The sequence below is a fragment of the Bicyclus anynana genome, chromosome 7 (genome assembly GCF_947172395.1).
Source record: "Bicyclus anynana chromosome 7, ilBicAnyn1.1, whole genome shotgun sequence".
Lineage (NCBI taxonomy): Eukaryota > Metazoa > Arthropoda > Insecta > Lepidoptera > Nymphalidae > Bicyclus > Bicyclus anynana.
In genome coordinates this window covers 11,361,290-11,380,081 of record NC_069089.1, presented here as the reverse complement: position 1 = coordinate 11,380,081, position 18,792 = coordinate 11,361,290, and the positions used below count along the sequence as shown (strand labels likewise).

Genomic DNA, 18,792 nt, shown 5'->3' with positions numbered 1-18,792 from the left:
TTCTGGGATAAAAAGTAGCCTATGTGTTAATCCAGGCTATAATCTATCACAATACCAAATTTATGCTAATTCAGTTAACGAGACGTGGAAGAGTAACAAACATTCATATCATCAAAATCATCAGTTTTCACAAATCTCGGGAAACCATGGAGATTTCGAGATAAAAAGTAGCCTATGTGTTATCCATATTAAAACCTATTTCCATTCCAAATTTCACCCAAATCGCTTCAGTAGTAGGGGCTTTAAAGAATAACAAACATCCAAACATCTATACAAACTTTCGCGTTTATAATATCGGTAGGATTATAATATTAGTAAGATAGTGATTCTACACAGACTTCTAAAAAGTCCCTGTGGCGCCCTAAATCCAGTCTATTTGCTAAGGCTTTCTGGATTTTGTCTAGAGTTCTTTTATAGATAGATTGAGTATGTAGAATTGAATACCTTTACGGAGCCCATTGACTACTTGTGACCTTCAGTCCAAGGCCCAAGAAAAGGTAGGGTAGGGGTAAGGTAGTGTAAGGTAGGGGCAGGGTAGGGTACGGTAGGGTAGGGTAGGGGATAGGGTGGGGGTAGGGTACCCTAACCATAGTTAGGGTAGGGGTTGGGTATGGTTATGCAGTGGCGTGCACTCAATAGATGCAAAATGCACTGCCTACCTGAGGAATCACTAAAAACCTGCTTTGGAGAAGGAATTTTCCATTTTCTAACAAATTTTACATAATAGTGCATACCCTAGGTAAACGTCCTGTGAACGCCACTGTGGTTAGGGTAAGGGTAGAGAAAGGGTAGGGCAGGGGTAGGGTAGGGGTTGTGGACATATGTCAAAGCGAAGCTTGGTCCGCTAGTTATTATGTATATTTTTAGGCACAGTTTTTGACTCAAGTTCATCATTTACAGAATGTTGATTATATTTTGGATTAAATGAATCAATTTATTTAAATTGAAATAAATAAAATGAAATCAATTTATTTTATGTCAGAGAACCTACCAAAATAAAACAAAATAAAATGAAACCAATTTATTTTATGTCAGAGAACCTGCCTACTAAACCTAAACTAAACTAAGTACACTAAACCTACTACCAAATTAAACCTTAAATTAGAATTAAAATTAAAACAACTTACAAAATAATATATACTTTTGAAAAATCTTGGAGGTGCTCATGAAAAATGAGGTGCTCATAGAAATGTATTATTTAACGTTTTAATTTAGAGTAACATTTTTCGTCGTCGTGAGATTTTCCATCAATTTATTTGTTATATTAAAAAAAACCGATATAAATGTTTTGATACATTCGTTAGCACTCGACCCAAAAAAGGAAGTCACTCTAACAAGGTTTTCTTTTTTCGAATTTCACGTAGAACCCTTCAGCTGCCTTCAGCATGATGTCTACCTTGATCCTTATGTTTGGAATGGGTCCCTTTTCTGGTTCTCCGATAACTTTATAATTTCGTAATATGGATGTCAGTGCCGTCTGAATTGACTTTAAGGCGTACTGATAACCTATGAAAAATATAAAGATTAGTTATAAATAAAAATTGAATTTTTTATCAACCAATTTTGATTGTTGATAGATTTTCTCCTAAATCTCTCCTCCTCGAAAGTTCTATAAATATTTGTTACACAATTAATTTGGTACCTCAAAATTGCCGAAATGTCGTGATATAATGACTCTACTAGCTTTAAAAACCGCAAAGTCCAAAAGAAGTAAATTGAGTTATCTATGTTACAAAAATCTATAGACATAATATATGTTTACAATTACCCAATATATTTACCTAAAACCGCTTAATCACATAAAAAAGATGATTAAAAAATGATGTCTGCAACAAAAACAGCATAGTCCATTGCTGTTTGAAGCAATATCAGCAAAGTCCATCACCATCAATCGCGTCCTACCACTTGCCGAAGTCATTAGATAATAAAAAAGATAATATACCATTTATTTACCAAGAAACTACTACTACTCACCTACACAATTCCGTGGTCCGTAACTAAACGGCATATAGCTACAGGCGTGCTGCAAGTTGAATCGTTCAGGCAGAAACCGGTCGGGGTCGAAATGTTCCGCGTCCGGACCCCAGTACTTGGGGTCGCGATGAGCTCCGAAAATCGAAACAAATATCCCTGAACCACTAGGAATAGTCACGCCTGACGCTGAAAATGTATTGAATGAAACAAAATATAACAAAATTCATATCATAATAGTAGATTATAAACCGGTTGCATAGTGACGGTCAGCACGAGTTATAAAACGAACGAAGTGAGCAGCGGCCAAACTTGTAACTATGAATATAAGAAAATCTTGAGATCTTAATTTTACCCACTTTCCGGTATTTGATTAGGATGAAGTTTGGCACACACTCTGGGTTCTGATGACAATACATGACTAGCTTAGAAACATCATTACATATTCAATATGGCGGCCTCCCCAATCACATGTAAAAATGTATTTAGAAAAATCTTGGAATCTTAGTTTGACCCACTTCCCGGTCTTCGATTAGGACGAAATTTTACACACGCTTTGAATTCTGATGACAATACATGACTAGTTAACGTAATTACAGATCCAATATGAGGCCTCCCGAAGATGGCGGACTGGCTGTTTGAAATCCACCCCTATGATATGGATATCAAATGAAAGGGTTTGCTATCAGGAATACGAAAAAAATAGTCACGTGGCTTAAATCCAATATTTGTAATTTTTAGTGCGTGCTATAAGCGTGTTTTTTTAGTTTTTTAAACTATTTAAAGTTATTTATTCGAAAGCTTATTTCGTAACGTTATCAACTCGCGTCACAGGGAATATGATGAGTAGCTTTACTTTACGTACTCCTAATTTTTTTTTTGTCCATTATTTTTTTGCTGTCTTTCTTATTTATTTTGTATTCGTAGTTTATATTGTTTTATAACGTGTTTTATTATGTTTATTTCCTAAATTTGTATTTTTAATATATCTCATATCATATGTAAATTATTTTATGTGCATTTTAATGACCTGCCTAAATATATAAATGATTACTTAATTGATAATATAATATATAAAAGTAATTAAGATAAGATTGATAATGAAGAGATAGAGATAATCTAGTGATACTTACGTAAAGTAAGCTCTTTTTCCACTTTTCGAATAATAAATGGCGCTGGAGGGAATAACCTTAAAGACTCTTTCACCACTCTCTCTAAATACTTCAACTTGGGTAAATCTTCCTTCACTAATGGGCGATTGGAATCACCAAACACTTCTTTTAACCTAAAATGGAGTATATTTTTTAATGTGCGATCTGAATGAAGAAGGCTAATGTAGTGAAATATATATCAGTGTCACGTAATTAGTAAGATATACTCTGCAGGGTGATAGCTGACACCAAGCCTACTAAAATAATGCAATATAATGCAATATATTACGGTTTTTAAGTTATATTGATTTATGTACCTGGCGGACTGACGACATCAAGCGAGTCGCAGGGATTCGCTGGATGCAGGTGGCTCAGTATCGTGATGTTTGGAAGTCCTTACAAAAGGCCTATGTCCTGCAGTGGACGTCCATCGGCTGATATGATGATGATATGATGATGTACAAAATACGAAAATCGCTACCGACAACGCGTTAATTTTATACTAAGCATTTATTTTTGAATAGTTGTTTGAATAGTACTAAAAGTTTAATTTTTTCTACTGTAAAGTAAGTTTTTTCCAACAAACGTACATTATTTTCAGATTTTGCTTTTTGTCTTTGCCTTACGTCGCTTACGTCGTAGGGTGGTAACTAACCACGACCGAAACTACCCATCAGCCAGACCTGGACCAATTAAGAAAACCTCAATGAGCCCACCTAGGGATCGAACCCAGGGTCTCCGTTTTTTAAATCCACTAGTCATACCACTGCGCCACGGAAGCGTGCAAAATACTTACTCTTCATATACCTTTTGCTGGATGTCTGGATATTTTCCCAACAATATGAGGGTAAACGCCATTCCAACTGCAGAGGTGTCGGTTCCAGCTATAATTATAGTTAAAATCTCCTCACGAAGTTCCAAATCCGTATACCCCTTTTCACCACCAGACAAATGTATTAATAATTCAAGGAAAGATTTCCTTTTATAATCACCAAAATCTGCAAAATAATACTTTACCATACTTATACCATAAATAATGAGAATGCGATTCGCTCAGAATACAGAAAAACACCAGAAGGGATGATAGCGCAAAGAAGTGAAGCCATTTAAACTACACATTTTATGGGTTAGTACACAACCAAGCGATTACTCACTCTGTGTTTGACGTGCTATACAGGTGACAAATTTAATTAAATTAAGCCGTCTTGTTGTTTCCTCTTCCCCCCGGACCTCGATTACGAGTAGACGTGCCGACATAGTGTTAATCATAATTAAAAATTATTTTACGTTATTTTCGCTCAAAAAATAAGTTTAAGAAAATAGGAGTGCATCATTTCCAAGGAGGTTTCTAATAAAGAAGCGGCCATCAATAAAATTGGAAGCGGCCATTACTGTAAGTAAGAAGCCACGCCTCAATAATTACGCCATCATCGACCTTACATCAAAATAATATTAATTGATCTATTTTAAAACAAAATTATACTTAAAGAATACGGATAAAGTACTAGGAGTGCATGCGCAGCAGGAGAACTCGATTAAGAAGCCGCCATTACGATAAGTTGCAAGCCCCTCCTACCCAGCGACGCCATCTTGCCGAAGGAGTTAACCAGCGCAGGCGCCGCCTGCTCGACGCCATCTTGAGTTAACGTGCGACCGTACCTACTTACTTGCGCGGTCTTATGCGATCCTGGTACTCAGAACCATTGATATACGTTCCAGACATAGATTAAACTAAATAGTTTTTTTTCCGTGGTCATTGATCATAAAATAATACTGGATTTGATACACTAACAAAACATAGATAAAAAACCAGCTACTATTATGATGGACAAGTCAATGTCAGATCCTAACCTGGATAGCTCCTGCCAAATCACACCGCCAAATTTCGTTTCCTTTCGAAACAAAAGAAAATTCGATGAGATTGCCCCTTCAGAGCTGTCTGTCTTCAGGGAGGAAATGATGGATACAATAAAGACTTTGTTTTCAGCGCAAGTTGAGGAGATAAAAAAGATTGTACCGACTCTTAAAGACATACAAAAGTCCAATAATAATATCGAGAAAACTATATCCTTTCTTATAGCACAAAATGAGGACTATAAAAATAAAATTGAAAAATTGGAATCCCAGGCTAAAGAGGACAGAAAATATATACTTACACTGGAGGAGAAAATGGAAGACTTACAAAGAGTAGGTAGAAAAGCCAATTTTGAAATAAAAAATGCGCCTAAAAAGTCAAACGAGTCGAAAGAAGACTTAATTGAAATGGTGACCTGTTTGTCGAACTCTGTTGGTAGTAGTCTTACAAAATCTGATATAGTAGATATTTATAGAGTTCGAGGGAAGAGAGAAGGTGTCACAAGCCCACCTATTGTTATTGAAACCTCATCTACCATACTAAAAGCTGATATGCTAAAGATGTGTAAAAACTTTAATGTCAAACATAAATCAAAGCTGTGTGCCAAAAATTTGGGTTGCCGCACCTCTGAAGATACTCCGATTTTTGTATCGGACCAACTTACTCCTAAAGGTGCTCGTCTTTACTTTCTTGCGCGTGAACTGGTGAAGGCGAAGACATACAAATTTTGTTGGACATCATATGGAAAAGTGTATGTAAGGAAGAATGAGAACTCTGCTATAATTACTATAAAAAATGAAGCTCAAATCTCACGCCTACTGCAAGAATCATGACTAGATGTAATTGTACTTAAGTTATTTCAATTGCTTATATTTTTTGTAAATAGGATTATGTTACTAATTTCATTGCTTAACATATGTTCAACTAACACTCATTTTATGTTTGTGTGTACTATAGCACACACATATGTTCTTAACACACTTACCCGCTTTAACATAAAAATCAATTTACTCTTCATCACAATATTACACACCTACATAGAACCTACTTTCACTACTACACAATGTAGAGATATACTTCCTACTAAACGAATTTCGTATTACTACATACAAATGTATCTTTTCATACAATCCTTTGTAATGGTGAATAAATTCAGTCCTCTTAAACTACATTATGGATAATATGTCACTAACACAAACAGATCTAGACAATGCAGAAATATCTAAAGCAGTGCAATCTGACATCTGTGACCTTCCTAATCACACTAGTATTAAAAATCAGGACATTACTATAATAACGCAAAATATCAGAAGCGTCTACTCTAACTTCGATGACCTACAAGTGGTCTTATCACAACTAAATAGTGAGCCTAACGTTTTAATCTTAACAGAATGCTGGCTCAATAAGGATAAACCTTTACCACAACTTACAAATTATTCATCTTTCGTATCAACCTCTCATTTAAATCAATGTGATGGTGTAGTTATGTATATAAAGAATTCACTTAAGTTCAGTGTAACAGAAATCCAGCTTACTCATGCATCCTGCTTACAGTTAACTATAAATAACAACATTCTCATTTTAGGTATTTATCGCTCACCGTCAAATAACAATGCTGACTGCTTCATTCAGTCACTAAACTTACATCTAGAAAAAATTAAATCTTACAAAAATATTACCATAACAGGCGACATAAATATAAATATTATTTCAAAATCCTTAGAAAACACTAACGAACGCAATAACAGGATAAATTACCTGAATATGATTACTCATCATGGTCTGCTTCCTGGCCATTCGTTTCCAACCCGACAAGACAACTGTTTAGACCATATTCTCCTAAAATTAGAAAAATCTAAACGTTCTGCGTTTATTGCCGTATTAAATACTACTATTACCGATCACCTCATGGTATTTTTATGTTTCTCAAATATTGATGACAGACGGTGCCCAAAAACGAAAACTATTACTGACTTTAATGAAGCACTGCATAATCTTGCTAATAAAAATCTATCTATCCTTCTTAGTTACAATAACCCTGAACTAATAATTGAAAAGTTAACAAATGAAATTAAGGATTCACTAGACAAAAACACTAGAACTATAGTAGTACCTAAAAATAAACGCGTTATTAAACCATGGATAACTCCAGGTATTTTGCGCTGCATTCGACATAGAAATAAATTACAAAAAAGTGTGCGTCACAACCCAACTGACGAAAATTTAAAAAATGTGTATAAAAGGTATCGTAATTTTTGCAATAACTTAATTAAAAAACTTAAACGGAACTATGAAAAAGAGCAGTTAGCCAAGTCTAAAAATTATAGAGCTCTCTGGAAGAATATTAAAAATTTTACACACTTAAATAGCTCAAACAATAACGCTACCGAACTGTTGAAAACTAAGTCCTCTCCTACCGAATCAGTTAATTGTGTTAATTATTTTCTTGCCAGTATTGGAGAATCCTTGGCTAAAAATATTCTCCAAAATAACATGCAGCAACAATCTTCTACGCTAGTTACAACATCCTACACCCACTGTTCGTCTTTTGGACTGCTTGATACAGATATCGCAGAAGTTAGTGCAGTACTTATGAGCCTGAAGACGAGTAGCGCGTCGGGGTGGGATAACATTCCTACCGAATTCCTAAAACTTGCTAATAACTTAATAACTCCTCTTATTGTGCACTTTGCAAATCTATGTTTTAGTAAAGGTATTTTTCCCGCATACTTAAAAAAATCAGTCATAACACCTGTGCATAAGTGTGGTAATAGAGATGATGTGAGCAACTACAGACCGATTTCAGTACTCCCTGCTACTTCAAAAATTCTAGAAAAATTGATTAACAATCGACTACTAAGCTACCTAGAACAACGCGCTATACTATCAGAATCCCAATTTGGATTTAGGCGGGGAAAATCCACTGAAGATGCTGTAACAAATCTTACTACACTAATAATAAAAAAACTGGATACCAACAAGAAATGTCTTACAGTCTTCCTTGATCTGAAAAAGGCATTTGATACTGTCTCTGTCCCCATACTCTTGCATAAACTAGAATCTATCGGAATGAGAGATAAAACATTATCTTTGTTTCAGAGCTATTTAAGTGGTCGTACTCAAATGGTCAAGATTGATAAATACATCAGTAATGAATTAAATATCAATTACGGAGTTCCCCAGGGAAGCGTTCTTGGTCCTACTCTATTCTTGGTGTATATTAACGAACTTTGCAATCTCAAGATAAGAAATGGACATATTTTCTCGTACGCAGATGATACTGCAATTGTATTTACTGGAAACTCTTGGGAAGATGTCCGTTACCACGCTGAAAATGGGCTCAGAATTATTGCAAAGTGGCTTAATTCAAACCTCCTGACACTTAATACTAGTAAAACAAACTATATGTGCTTTTCTATCTGTGAACGTTCCCAACCAACCCCAAAATATGAAATAAAAATACATACATGTATAGGAGACAATCCCAGCTGTCATTGCGCGACTTTACAAAAGGTGTCCACCTTTAAATACCTTGGTGTTATACTAGATTACCGTATGTCTTGGTATTTTCATATTGACCTAGTATCAAACAGAATTCGGAAACTTGGATGGATATTCAAAAACTTAAGGCACATTGCGTCTAAAAAAATTTTAATTACCGTTTATTTAGCATTAGCTCAATCAGTTATGTCCTATTGCATTACTGCCTGGGGTGGCGCATCTAAAACAAGATTTCTGGAACTAGAGCGTGCCCAGCGTTCTCTCCTAAAAGTCATGCTCTTCAAACCATATATGTTCCCTACTACACAATTATACTCTATTGCGAAATTACTCTCAGTCAGGAAGCTATATGTTTTAAATATGGTTCTTAGAAAGCACATATCCCTAACTTTTAAGCCTACTACTAAAAGAAATAGATATATTGTTGCAAAAACAGAACGCACCAGAACCGCTTTTGCTAGAAAGCAATATTTTTCACAATCAAGTTATTTGTATAACATAATTAACAGAAAACTGAATATATATCCTTTGAATTTATATACTTGCAAAAAAATATTAAAAGAATACTTATTAACACAAAATTATGAAGAAGTTGAATCTCTACTGAAGCCAATTACATAATACGAGTACAAGATTAACCTAACACACGCACACACACACACACACACACACACACACACACACACACACACACACACACATACACACACACACATACACACACACATACACACACACACACACATGTTTTTATTAGTTTTATTTTTACCCACTATGATTAATTTAAAAATTGTATTACTGCTTGTTATGGAAGAGCGGAGTCTTCTGTCACAGGAGTTTACAACTCTTAAAAGAAGACTCTAGCCTTTTATTTTTTGTTACTGATTAATGTTACTGAAATAAACTATTTTTATTTTTATTTATTGTGCTATTCCTTCGTGTAAAAATGCCGTTGGTAAAAAAAAGAAACTGGATAGGATCACATTTCACGTGTAAGTAGCACAAATAAATATTCTTATGATAAAATAATGAATAATTTTTACGTAAATTTAGTTGTCATAGAAACCGATGCCTTCATTTTGTAAGTGTTGCCAATGTAATGGTTTTGATTTTCCCTACTTTTAATTTCTATTCAAGGATTTATTATTTATTTATTTATTTATTATTTTTATTTAATGTGATGTGATTTATTATTTATTTATTTATTTATTATTTTCTTTTAATGTGATGAACTGTACACTTATCGTTTTCCTTCTAACATTATAAACTTTTACCACAAAATAGGGAAAAATTTAACAGCGTCATGTACTAGCAACATTACGCGGGTGGGAAGTGCGAAGAGTGCGGGATGTTGCTACAATTTTTGGACACACTGCGCGCTATATAATGACATCTAAACGTGGCTTCTGGTGTTTTTCTGTATTCTGAGGCGATTCGATACACTTCATTATCGTTTCACTTGTATTTTTGGGTTCCCCGTCGTATACCTGTTTTTGTACCCATATTATTCATTCACCTAAATGTAAGCAGGATTTTATGGTTTGATTACAGGTTTATGCCGTACATTTGTGTTTAACAAACGCAAGCATACAAACTTTTACATCTATACTTCACTATATAAATAAAATAAAGTCGCTTTTTCTGTCCCTATATCCCTATCTATGCTTAAATCTTTAATACTACACAACGGATTTTGATGTGATTTTTTAATAGATAGAGTGATTAAAGAGGAAGGTTTATCAAAACTACTGGATCCATTTTTTCAGTGCAATGACATAGGCTATATATTTTATACCTGTGCGAAGCCGGAGCAGGCTGCTATGTTTTTATATAATATATTACCGTTAAATTGTAAATTACGTTAGTTTATAATCTCACTCACGATATTGTAATCTGTCGTTATATAGTGAACTGAACATACTCGTTACAATAAAACGTGTTATTTTTCGGTATATTATAATCTAACGAAGTGAATTCTTTGATTTGTCTATTGTAATTTTTTACTATTTTTATTATGCTCGCTGTAATATTTTAGTAACTCTATGGTAAATTTATCCTGATTGACAATTTAACGGTCACATTTCGATATATATACCAAAAAATAACACGTTAAATTGTAATCAGTATGTTCAGTTCACAATATAACGACAGATTACAATAACGCGAGAGAGATTATAAGCTAACTTTTTAACAATTTAACGGTGACATTCATCGTTTAAAGATTTCTGTAGTTTATTTAATACTCATATCAGCATTGCACCCGTACCAAGCCGGGGCGGGTCGCTAGTAATATTATAAATAGGTATATCTCTAGATCTCCTGAACCGATTTTGAAAATTCTTTTACCATTTTCTAGCTAAGTTATTTGTGAGTCCCATATGTTATATTTTATGCCCTTACTCCTACGGGAACGGAAGCTATGCGGGTTAAACTATGGCGTGTCTGTTACTTTATATTTATAAAAAAGCAAGAAGAGCGCAAATACTCCAAGGAAACTTCCTTGACTGCCATACTTACAATACGTAGCATACTAGACAATATAACGCTTGTAGCCGACACTATGTTGTATACAAGCTTCTTTTTGTGACATGGTGTTGCTTCTAAGCGGCACAGTAAAGTACACCATTACTAAGTATACGGCATCTATTTTACGTATGCTGCACCCGTAGTAGTAATTTACAAGCTCCTTACGTAAATGAATAGCATTTAAGTATGTTATTTTTCTCAGCTTGCATACCTACCATAAGAACGATCATTGTCGCATTTTGTAATGCTTTGCTTGTCATTCATTAATTCTTTTCGTTTGTTGTGGATAATCTGAAAACAATGCCATTTAAAATCCTATAGTCTTAGCTACCAGATCGAAAAGGTACAGTCAATCTATTCCGAGAAGTCCGTTTTCAAAGTAGTGAATAAATTACAGACGAAGCGCGTTTATCATCCGACGAAAGAACGGATCAATTTTATACAATGGAGAATGTTACTAGGTATGCAAAAACATTTGAAACTTTGTTACATTAGAGCTTTTATACATACTCGTACAGATACACTAGTTTTTGTTTTATTCAAAAATACCTAATAGCCCTTTTCACCACCTAACATGCATTCATGATTTTACATACATTCAAAGTTCGCATAAATAACGACTCTAACGCTAACTAACAGTCGCGATATTGTACGCGACGTCATCGTTCGACATTTGCTCGGTCGGTTCAGGCAAATTCAGACTTCTGCCTTACCTACTGACGAACTAATGTTTAAAATTTAAATATTATTTTTGTATTGAAAAGCCCATTTATTGAAAAAGGCAATCATAACATCACGCTACGACCAATAGGAGCAAAGCACCGATCTAAAATGTGGCGAAAACGGGGAAAACACGAAAATAACTTTTGAATTCTATTTACAACCATTAATTATAAATACAATTGAAATTCTATTTGATGACACCTTAATTTTTCATGACACCTTCATTTTTCTTTAAATACGTACTTATTAAAATAAAAATTAATACGTACCTCATCTGAAAATTCAAGTACATGTTTAATGCATTTCTGATATTTTGTGTACTGAGGTAACAGACGAAACAGCCACTCCACTTGCAGCCACAAATGGAACATCCTTTCACAGACAATGTTTAGACCTTCCTCCAGCGAAGTTAGGAATTGTGAGTTTGCTTTGGACTGCGCATATATTTTTACCCCTGCCGTTGATTCTACAAAAACAAAATTCAATTTTGGTAATAATATGAATAAAAAATACATTATAGTATTACAAGATAATGATTTGAATTATAGATAGACAGAGAAACAGACAACAAAGAGATCTTAATTATAAGGATTCCAATTTTTTTTTTCATTTTGTGGTTGCCTTTTTTGATATATGTCCAGGCATTTTACTGAAAGTAGATATCACTACATAAATTGAATACAAATAGATAAAACAATTTACTGTAGTATTAAATAATTTTCACTACAAAACATACCACATGCGGCATCTAAAGAATAAGCTGATACTATCGGCCAAAGGTTAACTGTTCCAGATCCACACATACGTGCCACTTTATGTGTAATATGTTGGCTTTGTTCTGAAAATATTTCTACAAAGCTTTCGACAATTTTTGGGCTAAACGCTGGGATTAAAACTTTTCTGCGACGTCTCCAAATGGAAACTGAAATACAAAAATAAGTCAAGTTACAAAATGCAATAAACCTTACCTAGTATCAATGATTTTATACTAATAGATATGACACTAGAGCGTCTTAACTGAGGAGAACATAGTCACCCAATTGGCTTATCTACAATGTTAAAAGTAATATATACATAAATCTACTTAAAATATACCCAGTGGAGTAGCTGAATTTGGTTCACCTGACGCGGTGATTTTGTAGGCACGGTTTTTCTTGTATGAGATTGATTTATCGTAGAAGATGCACTATAATAGGGTATTTTATGTCATTCATTTATCTCCATATTTCCCTATCTCAGTTTTTACATTGTGTTAATCTATACTAATATTATAAAGAGGAACACCGAAAAAAGGTTTTACATTGTGTTAATCTTTACTAATATTATAAAGAGGAAAGATTTGATTGTTTGTTTGTATGTTTTGAATAGGCTCTGGAACTACTGAATCGATTTGAAAAAATCTTTCACTTGTGGGGAAGCTACACTATCCTAGAGAGCTATAGGCTATATATTATAATAAATATAGGCAACACTTAAATATTGTATGCCATCAAATACAGCCTCATAGACTAACCACTCGACCAACAAGGCAGCCAAGGACCAACAACGACGACTCACCTGGTGCAAATAAGGTGCCATTACCGATAATGCTACGTATAACTCTATGTAAATCATCCTTTTCCATGCATGTTTTTAACACAACCTCCAAATCTCCTGGGTTCACCATAACTGAAACATCAAAATCTCTAGTATAGAGTTGGCGTACAGAAGTTCAGAATATTTGTACAATGTGGGTAGTACAATTACAATTATAGCAGCCCCACCCTTTGCATGTATACAATAATAATATATAAGCAATGCAAATAGATAATGACAGAGTGCTGTGTAAACATTGGAATTGCTGTTTTGGTCTAATATGTCTCGTAGACTTTTGAAAATGGGTTTTAACCGTCATACTCTCTTTGCTACTATATATATGTTACCGTTGAATAGTAAAATACTTTATAATCCCCTTCGCATATTGTAATCTGTCGTTATATTGTGAACTAAACATACTGATTACAATATAACGTGTTATTTTTCTAATGGAAGAACAGTGTTTAAAATAAAGTGTTTAAAAAAATTGAGAAACGCACTGGCTACCCCTCCGATTTTCTTTCTTTTTCTTTTTTCTTTTTATTTGTTCAAACAACCGTTTAGCTAGTAGAGGTAGAGGACACCTGACACTAACAAAAATTAGCTCTTAAAAGTTTAATATTTTACAAACAGATCCCTAAATCGAAATATGTTGGTAGAAAATCCCCCACAACTTTCAAAGAACTATCCAACGATACCCCACACTATGAAATAATAATATATATAAAAAATTCATTCCCACTTTAGACCCATAGAAATATTTTTCAAGATTTTACTGTACGAGTTTTTTCACATTTTCAATATATATGTATACTGATGCTAATTTACTTTCTAGTAGTTTTTGCGCTAAACCGCGGACAAGATGGACGTACGGAGGGACAGACATACGGACATGTCATGTCATGTACATTGGCTGGTGGGAGGCTTCGGCCGTGGCTAGTTACCACCCTACCGGCAAAGACGTACCGCCAAGCGATTTAGCGCTCCGGTACGGTGTCGTGTAAAAACCGAAAGGAGTGTAAATTTTCATCCTCCTTCTAACTTAACATCTTAGACTGCATTATCACTTACCATCAGGTGAGATTGCAGTCAAGGGCTAATTTGTAAAGAAAAAAAAACATGGTTTTTTGTGTAATATGGAACCCTAAAACCGGCATAATAACTAATGCAACGTGGAGATACAAAAGCATATTTCATTAGCAGACTTGGCTTACACGTCTTTGATACAATAGACAATATGGGAAATTAGAAAAATAAGGATTCATTAGAGAGAACAAATTAGCTAAAGTCAACACCTTTAGAATTTTATAGCACATAATTTATAGCAATTAACGGGTCCGCATGGCTCAATATAATTTTCTAAGCATACGAATACAAAGTAACTAATAAGTCATTATCATATTATCTAGGTATACGTTAGGTTCGTTTATGTATTACAATGTATGTGTAAGGAAAAATTGCGGTGCACTTATTGCTTAACAATACATATGGGTCAATGTGGAGCAATTAGTTGAGCAATCCAGAACAACTTTAATAAATTTAGACTATTGTTTCGGCAATATAATTTCATACTGCTCAATGTCCTTTAATTTAAGTTAATTTATTTTGTCTCTTTCGCTGGTGTACACATGTCTTTCACGAGGTTGTAAAGCTGCGTGTTGCCAGCAACTACTACTAAACTAAATCACTCATACGAATCCTTGTAACTCTCTGGAAGCAATTGATAATGTCTGTCATGTGCACATATGATACCCTAGAAGAAACTCCACAAATAAAATATTTAGGTGTCATTTCGATCAACACCTTAACTGGTACTAATATATATGTCACCGTTAAATTGTAAAATACGTTAGTTTTTAATCTCACTCGCGATATTGTAATCTGTCGTTAAATTGTGAACTAAACATACTGATTATATCTGACTAAATGTCGTTAAATTGTGAACTAAGCATACTGATAATAACGTGTCATTATTCGGTATATTATCGAATTATTTGGTAGCTATCGAAGTGTAACCGTTAAATTGCCAATTACAATAAATTTACCATAGAGTTACAAAAATATTACAGAGGGTATAATAAAAATAGTAAAAAATCTCTGGAAGCAATTGATAATGCCTGTCATGTGCACACATCATACCCTAGAAGAAACTCCACAAATAAAATATTTAGGTGTCATTATCGATCAACATTTCTGAAAGAACTACATGAAAGACACTGTCTGAAAGACCTAAACCTGATATTCTTACATGGTATGAATTAATACATCATCGGGCCTTCCAAGTGATCATCAGTTAGAACATAGTAATATGATTACAGAACTTAGTATGATGTTATTTTTCGCTTTTTAGTTTAGTCACTATGTTTTATGTTTTTGATGTCGGTTGAGTTTTTTTTTTGTTAAATTTTTTTATTTATATTTTTGTCTGTCTGTGTTTCACTTTGCCCAGTCTAATCTCTGGGATGGTTAAACTGATTTTAACGGAACTTTCACGTAGACGAAGTCGCGGGCATCCGCTAGTTTAATAATATATTTGCTCACCAAAATAAAGTATGTGATTAAGCCACACTCTAGTTACTCCATCAGTCTCCATGGCTTCATAACTAAATTGCTTCAAGCTTTTCATTATGTCTGAAATAGTTAATATATAAAACATTCAATTGCTGAAATTAGTTAAAGGTACAGTTTCGGGACTAAGATTAAGTTATTGGACACTATCTTAGTATAATAATAATATATTATAAATTTAGGCTAAAGTTAAATCACTAATTCACATAAGTAGGCTAGATCGTAATTTTATGAAATACCAAATTGGTACTTTACAATAGATAAAAAAGATATGGATTGACCTCGACAACGACGCACAATCATGTAGAAAATTTCACTTGAAAACTGGCCAATTTTGCTTACAGTTTTAAAATTATTCGTAAAGAAAATTATACTTAAAGGCCTATACAGTCCAATATTCAATAAAATCCCAAAATCAGAGTAAATTCAACCTTAAGAATTGAGTTTAAGGCTGAATTTGCCAATGCGACTACTTGAATTGAGTGTCAAGAAGTTGGCACTCATTGAGTGGGGACGTTTTTTGATCGCTGATTGTGCATCAACTTTTTATTAGGAGATCGATGTAGATATGTCACTAGTGCGTTGAAACTGAAGTAAACAAAGGTCAAAGGTGGCTAATTGTTTTAATTTCATATAATATAGTAAACAACGAATGTTATACCTACATACAAATAATACCTAAAATTGTCTACAATGTCGAGTGGTATGTACAAGAAATGTAACAACTACATACACATAAATATAAAACAAAATTGTGCATATCGTTCTTGTACATATGTTTTCTGTGATATCATGACGTCTGTGGAATAGCTAAATCGAGATCACATTTTTCGGGATTTTGTAGACCCGTAACATATCTAATAGCATAAAATCGTTGAATATAAGAAGAAAAATGTAAGTATAATAAATTCATGAAATATTTCATGATATATGTATATAAAGATATATGTATATATATATCTATAAAGTAAATTTTATCTAAATCCGTTAAGTTTATTATTATTAATAAACGTTATTTAGGTACATTCATAATTTTACAGCTTCATCATCATCATCATTCGTTCATTACTCCCTCCGTATAGGAGACAGGATATGGAGCTTATACATACAACGCTGTCACAATACGGGTTGGCGAATTTCGTATTCAACCTACATATAAGTACATATACATTACATATAAGTACACGTAAAATTAGAAATACTAATTAAAAAATAACTTACTTTCAGTATTTCCCATAAATTTATGTGTTACACCAATCAACGGCAACTCATCTTTCGGATGTGAGATCTTTGACGCCAACTCATACATTCTCCTCCTTCTGAACCTGTACTGCACCGTCCAGATAACTGCCAATAATAATAATACGACGGATAAAATCATTTTTCACTACAGCACCTTCTTAAGTGTCTATATCGAGAGGTTCTAGAAGAGAATAATTGAACGTACTACGAACGGCATTATTATAGTAACAACAGTTAATTCATTTTTATTAACCTTAAAGTACCGACGTGCGGTCTGACAGACACCTTGACTGTTCAAAAAGTCTACTTACAGAAGTTAGCGATAACCAATCGTCTCGTGCTCCTCTCTACCCCTCGAGTTGATGCCCATATGCGTACGTTGACAGTTGGTGCATCGGTGTGTGCGATTTCGGTGAGTTTTGATTTTTATAAGATCGCGAGTAGTCTCTCAGACCACACGTCAGTACTTATTTACATTTTATGGACATGACTTTTTCAGATTTTAACATTTTTCTATTTTATTTCATTCAGTTATATGAATAGATAAGCTAGGTACTTCGGAAAAATAAAAGTTATTATTCAAGTAAGAAAATAATAAATAAAAAAACGTTTTAAAATTATGGCCATGAAAAAAAAGATAAGCTTTACACGACCAATTATGGATAAAATATACATTATACATAAGTACGTCAAAAGTAAGTCCCGCCCCGCTCCTGCTAATAGATCAACATTTGAAAGGATTTGACCATAAAAGTATAGTTCCAATAAGCAAGGATCACTTCTTTCTAATAATTCACACCCCTATGTATGAATATGTATGGATTTTTAAAGGGTAAGCCGCTAGGAACCGGATTGTATAGATTCCTCGCAATGTAAATGTTAGTTACTATGCTATAACTTCTTAATTTTGTTTAACTTATACGACAACTAGATAATAGTAACTTTTTTAAGAAGCATATCAACAATCATAAAAGTTTCCATTATTAAAACTTTGGTGGTCTAACAGACCACACGTCGGTACTTATGTAACTAAAATGAGACGCCGATACCTAAAGGTTAACATCAACGTTAATGATGTATACTTGTTTTTACCGGACTGCGTCAGATGGAGCATAATGTTTTTCGAGCCTATGTTATGTAGCAATGTATGTGTGTATGTATGTTCATTTGGCACGCTCTACAACCCATATGGCTAGACAGTTTTAGCCCAAATAGCTAGACTCTAGGTAAGACGACAGATCAACGAGCGAGAATCGAATACCCTGTAGTTATTTGCGTAAAAAAGTTCGCGTGGGAAATCTTTAATTTGTTGGAAATCATAATTTGTCAAGATGAAAAGAACAGAGGGCCTAGTGGCAGTTTGATATTGTTACTGTCACGTAACGTAAACGCGAATTTGTAAGGAATTTAAACAGCGCCATCTAGTGGCACTACTGCACAACTGTTTCAATTCCATATAAATTTGCGTAAACGTCAACGTGATAGTAACAGTATGGAAATGTTGAAAACTCCCACTAGGCAGACAGACTCCATGATTAGACGGTAGACGTGTAGATTTCATATATTTTTCATGGTTTCGGAATAATCTCGCTAAATAAACACTTACAGTGTGTTCTATTTAATTGCAGGTTATGTTACACTATGAGCAGGGGCGTATTTACTGCTGCTGTATCAAGCCAT

The 18,792-nt window shown here is 34.0% G+C and overlaps 1 protein-coding gene across 1 annotated transcript; it reads right to left on the bottom strand.

Annotated features, from left to right (window-relative positions):
* Positions 1 to 1,023: 1,023 nt before the first annotated feature.
* On the bottom strand, positions 1,024 to 17,275 carry LOC112055634 (cytochrome P450 4C1-like). The gene is made up of 10 exons (XM_024095826.2): positions 17,092 to 17,275; positions 15,844 to 15,933; positions 13,285 to 13,395; positions 12,464 to 12,649; positions 11,997 to 12,193; positions 11,220 to 11,295; positions 3,919 to 4,120; positions 3,105 to 3,256; positions 1,975 to 2,160; positions 1,024 to 1,506 (listed from the first exon to the last, which is right to left on the bottom strand). The coding sequence occupies exons 1-10, from the start codon at positions 17,249 to 17,251 to the stop codon at positions 1,331 to 1,333; spliced, it is 1,536 nt and encodes a 511-aa protein (XP_023951594.1). The 5' UTR covers positions 17,252 to 17,275; the 3' UTR covers positions 1,024 to 1,330.
* Between the last annotated feature and the right edge of the window lie 1,517 nt (positions 17,276 to 18,792).

Bases quoted from the DNA above. Each gene is read 5' to 3' on its own strand.
- LOC112055634 (XM_024095826.2), bottom strand. From the start codon at position 17,251: ATGATTTTATCCGTCGTATTATTATTATTGGCAGTTATCTGGACGGTG. The intron at 12,194-12,463 runs GTATGTTTTGTA...TTGTTTTTGTAG, and splicing joins TTCTTTAGATGCCGCATGTG to AATCAACGGCAGGGGTAAAA. The intron at 1,507-1,974 runs GTGAGTAGTAGT...TATTTTTCATAG, and splicing joins CGGACCACGGAATTGTGTAG to GTTATCAGTACGCCTTAAAG.